Genomic DNA, 6,000 nt, shown 5'->3' on the forward strand with positions numbered 1-6,000 from the left:
TGGTGGTTACAGCACCCCGTGTGTTTCAGTGTCTACCTCCAGTGCACTAACAGAAACTGGAATGCAGTAACACATGAACCCTAAACAATCTGTCAGGTGAACTGATTTAACTCTAATTACTAGGCAATTTTTATTGTGATTTACACAAATACATTTTGTGTTATTACTTTTTTTACTGTATTTTACTTTAGCCAATATCTTTTACTGGAAAGTCAACTTACTGCTTACAATTACTTAAATATAATAATGTAATCCCTAATCAGTATAAAATGACTTCACACCTATTTAGTCAGATACCAAAGCTTGCACTTTTTAGTCACGCAGTTGTTTATATTATTAATTAGCATCAAACTATTTCATAATATAATTTTTAAAAAATATACAGAAAGCCATAAGAATTTTTCCAGAGATCGAGCTGCATTGCATATGCATAAAAATCTGATGTTTTAAGCAAAAAGGAAATATTTGTCCAAATTGAATTAATATGTTCTAGTCACCATCATCTTCAGTGCCTTAGACCTACCAATGAAAACTTTTCAATTCATACAGAATTTCCTTGCTTTCCTTTCCTCTTCCAGAAAAGGAAGATGAGCTTTTCCACTCCTCAAACCTCTGATGATTTTTCAGCTTTTCATTAACTGGATTGGGTATAAACTAAGCAGTATATTTTTAAATTGAAACTGTAAAATCCTCAGTAATCCATCACCTCCAATACCTTTTGTTGAATACTGTGAACAGCTTTTCTCTGATGTGGAGGGTTTGGCCTGTGTTGCTTGGCTACTTATATTAGATGTATTTTATAGACCGTAGCAATATACATCCTCTGTTATTTCACGGTTAGGAAGGAACTGAACCTCCATTGTCTTCCTTCCTAAGCACATCTTAGGCACCCTGCTACAGTAGGAATTCCTACTACCACTTCCAATAATTTTTCTCCATATCGATCTAAAAGCATTTTCCACTTGGATGTATTCAACAGGCTTGATCTGAATTGATGGTTTTCAAATAATCAAAACTGGGTTTTTAATAAATACTGTGTCCTTAAGATTAAGCCATGCTGCTGGGTCTCCTCACTCTATCCCACTCCAAATATGCAATATCTTTATGGAAAGAGAGAATTGTCTTTAATTTCATGTGTCTTTATCTGTGGTTAAAAAAAAACCAAAACCAAACCAAACAAACACAAAATGACCATAAAAGGACATCAGAATAGTAAGTATCAATACTTTATTCAAAAGTAGAATTCAAGGCAGAATCTTCTATTTTGTAGCATGGAAAAAAGTTGGACTGAAAGCAATAAGAACGGCATGTTCTAGGTCAAAATAAGCTCTTCCAATAATCCCCTTGGGTAAAAGTGAGCCAGACCTAAGGAAAAAGACACCTTGCCACTTCTCCTTCCCTTTCTTGGTGGAGCGTTTGAAGTTCTGTGCAACACAAGTTCCAAACGCAGTGGAACTGTGTGTCGGTGAAAAGCAACGACCTTTGAAAGCGTCCGCTACCTCGGCAGAATTCAGAGGCACAAAAATACATCAGAGTTAATTCACAACAGACGCTGTGACAGAAACATCTAAGAAACCTCCTCATCCAGGTCCAACCCGTGGGATTCAAGCCTAAGGACCAGCCGGCCAAAGAACAGTTTAAAATATCCAAGATCCACAAAGGGATTTGCATGTCCCTCCAGCCACACCAGAGAAAACAGAGCTTTCAGAGACAAAGCTCCCGTATGCGCAGTTTGAGGAAGGAGGGAAGTGACAAAAAACTTAAATCCTGAGAGACACGCATGTACGTCAGCTCCTGCCAGCGCCAGGCATGATCAGCAGCCCGGCCTGACCAAGAATAAACAGAGCTAACGAGCCTGGCGCGGCGCCAAGCAGCATTAGAGAAATTCGGTGCCAGGGGAGTCAGCTAATCCACAGCAAGACTGGAAAAAACACAAGAGCTGCCGGAACTCACAGCTCCCAGCTGCCAAAGGCTCCTGCCCTTGGAGGCTTTTAAAGTTTGGCTTTGGGACATGAAGCACAAGACCAGCGCTCAGCAGAGTTTAGGGAGAACAGAAGACAAGGACTAACAGGGTGCAAACTGGGAATTTGTTTGCATGTGCAGTCCTACCCTGGAAGTAGGAAAAGGGGAATGGCAGCTTCCAGTTGTTGGCTGGGTGCTCGAGCTGCCTGAAAGCACAGAGCACGAGAGAAGCGCGTCTCAAATGCAGAAAGTCGCTACACGTCTTGGGAGAAAAGTTGCTGTCTTCACTTGCATAAAACAAACAAAATAACCCCCACCAAATCCACCCAAGTTCCATTTTACAACATAAACTGTGATATCAAATTATCTATGAAGTGTGATAAGGGCAGGATTTGCCTCCAGCTCAGCTATTACCCACCTCACAGCCCTAACAGCAAGAAGCACCAGACGCTTGCAAACCAAGACTCACAACAGAAATATATTCAAAGGCAGGAAAGAAAGACTTATGAACACACACAGCTTGGAGTTTGGCTACAGGCACATCTAAGGAAGCTCAAGAACAGCACACTAGAAGAGCAGCTGACTCAAAATAGCCAAACATGAATACGCAAATCAACAGAAACCCAAAGGACTGGGATTTGCAGTGATATAAAGCTATAATTGTGATTAGCAACAAGTCATTCTAACTTACAGATTTTCCAAGTCAACAGAGCTAGCATTGCTCCAGTAGCATGAAATGTGATTCCGGAGCATGAAAACAGAACTACATATTCATGAAACACCGACAAGAGGCATTACTCCCACCGGCATGAAGAAGAGCACGTCAGAGGTCCCTTTTTGTGCTTGCTGATAGCAACACTATCCAAGAAATTTCATCAGTTTGTACGTCTTAATAGTCTGAAAAGGCGAGGAAGTAAAAGGCAAGACCTCTCTCCCCATATCAGCAGTTTTCCCCAACACCCCAACACCTCCCTTGTACCTACCACACATGGAAAAAGCCACAGGCAATCCAAATTGCCTGGGCACTGCTTGGGAATGCAGCTGAAGACAAATATCCAACCCATGGCTTCTGCTGCCACCAGTAAATCAGAGCTTTCATTTGTCCTTTATCTGCATTCCCGTATGTGTTTGCGTCAGCGTGGCAACACTTTGCCCGGCAGCGTCAGACGCTATTGGGACTGAGAACCAGTTCCAAAGTGCTACGGGAACCACTGACATGCAGTGGCAACCGAGAGGACGCAATCGCTCTGCAAGAGGCTCGGAACAGCTCAGGCACAGAGATGGCAGCAAGAGCTCCCTGTTAATATTGGTATTATCCACCAGGTTCCAAGTCAGCTGAACAACACAGGGAGAGTTTAACGGGCTAAAATTTTACCTACCGGAAACAGGAGATGTGCCAAGCTTCATTTACAGTCTTGTAGAGGCGCTGACCAGCAGCAATGCTGTCCCCGCATCCCAGACACCTCCAGACTTCTTCACCTGCGTGCAGGAACAAGGTGACATACAGCAACCGTTTTGCATCAGAGAGAACAAGGATTGCTGCACCCCCATAGAGAACAACCTTCAATCACATAACGGACAGGAAAGCCTTCACACAGAGACACTTAAGGCAACAAGCTGAACTCTGACATCTCACGTAGTAATTTTTTTTTTTCCTCCAGACATAACATCTCCATCTGCTCCTTCACATTGTGCAGAAGAAAGCAATGTGACTTTTAATGGAAAGCAGCTCCATCGCTCTCCAGAGCAGAGATTCCAGGCAGGCAGACCGGTCCGGTGTAACAATTCCCACACGGAGCCGTGCTAGGCCAGGAAGCCACGCTACTGCTTCCTCCTGACTCAGCACGTAACGTTTGCATTCATTTGTGTAATTAACTGGATTTCCCAGAAATGAAAGAAAAGAGAAGCGAACTTTATTCAGTAGAGAATGACTTGACTACCAGGAAGGAATTACACGCTCGAATGAATATTTCTGTAGAGATGGTACAGCCAACACCAGACTGCCGTCAGACTCGGGAAGAGGGGTTGATGCTACTGGCCTATTGCCCTTTCAGAAAATACTTATAATAGCTATAAAACAGATAAAATAGCTTCTGCTAGAACTGCCATAAAGCCCCAGAGAAAGCTGCTTATTTAGGTGCATCCATGCCAGGAAAACCAGCATGAAAACTTGTGCACAAAGAGCTGCTGGCACACAGATAAATGCTCTCCAAAATCCAGACAGCTGTGCGGGCGTATTAGAGCAAGAGGCAAGGGTCTGGATGGGCACAGGATGGCACAAGGAACATGTCACTTAGCTGGGCAGATCTCAAACCTTTTCCTTCCTGCTAACAAAAGCCTACTTGCAGTGAGGCTGCATAAGGAAAGAAGTGTGTTTAGAGAAGGAAAACCACTAACCACGGGCTTCCATTTTCCGAAGGACATTAAAACTCCGTAGTTGCTTGGGCAGGTTGAAACCCAGGTCACGTTCCTTGAAGGTACACAGAACAGAAGCCATCAGCCTTCTATGCACTTTTACCCCGCTGTGTAGGTCAATGACAACGTTTGAAAATAACCAAGGTGAAGATCTCCTTGTACATTTTACACAAACAGCTATTTTGGAGAAAATACTTGTTACTCGACCACAAGAAAGCACCACCCTGAGCAGCAGATGGGCAGCACCCATAAGGGGCTCCGCACAGACACAGTGCTAGAGAGGGTTCATTCAAATATGACATTTAGCAAGAGTTGCCACTTCAGTTCCTGATGAAGCATCAGCTCCGCACCCGGGAGTGCGTCTGCCCCCTCCTGCTGCCCAGAGCACCGAAACCTGCACCTGGCCTCAGATCCGCACAACGCAGCGTTAGGAGAAACTTGGAAGAAAAGCTCACACTGCTCATGTTGTTCCATACAGCAAATCGCTCTCCAGCTCACCAACCAGGCTTGGAAATAAAAGGCAAAGCCCTGTGTGCCCGAGCCACCGTACGCAGGCAGCTGACACTCTCCTGGCCAAGCAGCACAAGCCGGTGGAACTTCGGGAGTCGCTGCCGCTCTACAGCCCAGACCCCCTGCAGCCCCCTCCGCTCCAGCTCAGCGCCACGGCACAGGCTGCAAATGCGAATGCAGACAGCGGATCCTATTTAAAGGAATTTAAAGATGAAGGACGACACCACAGCTGACTAAAAGCAACGGCTATTCCTCCAGAACGATCATATAGATTTGCCCGTTAGCTTCTGAACGCCGGGCAGCAGTCACCTCACTGCGGGCTGCCCTGTCACATCTGTGTAAGGGCACAGAAAGGCCGATCGGCTCCCAGACGGGGATAAACAGTCCTGCATTCAACCGAAATTGCTGGAGAATCCAGGAGAAGCGACGGAAATGAAAAAAACAGAGCAGGAAATGGTGTGGAGGAAAAGCAAACGGACACAGTCAATATAACAGGTCAGTCAGGTCCCCCGGGACATGGAACCGGAACGCTACCGAGGCGGCCGGCGAGGAGCAGCAGCTCCCGCGGCTGGGGCAGCCCCGGCGGGCACCGGCCCCGGCCCCGGCCCGGGCGGGACAACCACCGGGACGGGGCGGCTGCGAGCACCGCAGCGCCAGCGGGACCCGCCGCCCCCCGGGCAGCCGCCGCCGCCCCCGCACCTTCCCCGGGCAGGACCCCCGAGCCGCGCGTGTGCCCGCAAACCGGCGGAGGCCGCGGGCCGGTCCGCAGCCGTTCCCGGGGACACGGGGTCACGCTCAGCCCCGGGCGCAGGTTCCGGAGCCAGCGGTGCGGCGGCCCCGCGGGTGCGAACCCCCCGAGTTCCGCACCTGCCGCCCCGCGCACGGATCCACGGGCGCACGGATCCACGGGCGCACAGCGGGCGCTGGAGAGCCGCGGCCTCGCGTGCGCGCTCCCGCCCCGCGGCCCCGGCGCGCAGCAGCGGCCCCGGCCCGGCCTCACCTGGCGGCGCCTCCATCCCGCGCCGCTGCCCGGGCTCGCCCGCCTGGCGTCACCTACGGAACGCGCGGAGGGTCACCCCGCACCTGGCTCGGGAGCGCGCTCACGCGCGCGCC

At 48.6% G+C, this 6,000-nt stretch overlaps 1 protein-coding gene across 1 annotated transcript in view; it reads right to left on the reverse strand.

The window, feature by feature from the left end:
- LIMK2 (LIM domain kinase 2) overlaps positions 1-4,841 on the reverse strand; it is a gene marked incomplete at its 5' end in the record, with an annotated part of 28,659 nt that extends 23,818 nt beyond the window's left edge. Inside the window, 3 exon segments of the mRNA XM_080355356.1 lie at positions 3,342-3,441; positions 4,728-4,799; positions 4,802-4,841. Of these exon segments, the coding sequence (XP_080211482.1) occupies positions 3,342-3,441; positions 4,728-4,799; positions 4,802-4,841 (212 nt within the window).
- Positions 4,842-6,000: the final 1,159 nt, after the last annotated feature.

This window comes from Nesoenas mayeri (assembly GCF_963082525.1).
Source record: "Nesoenas mayeri genome assembly, chromosome: 17".
In the NCBI taxonomy this organism is placed as follows: domain Eukaryota; kingdom Metazoa; phylum Chordata; class Aves; order Columbiformes; family Columbidae; genus Nesoenas; species Nesoenas mayeri.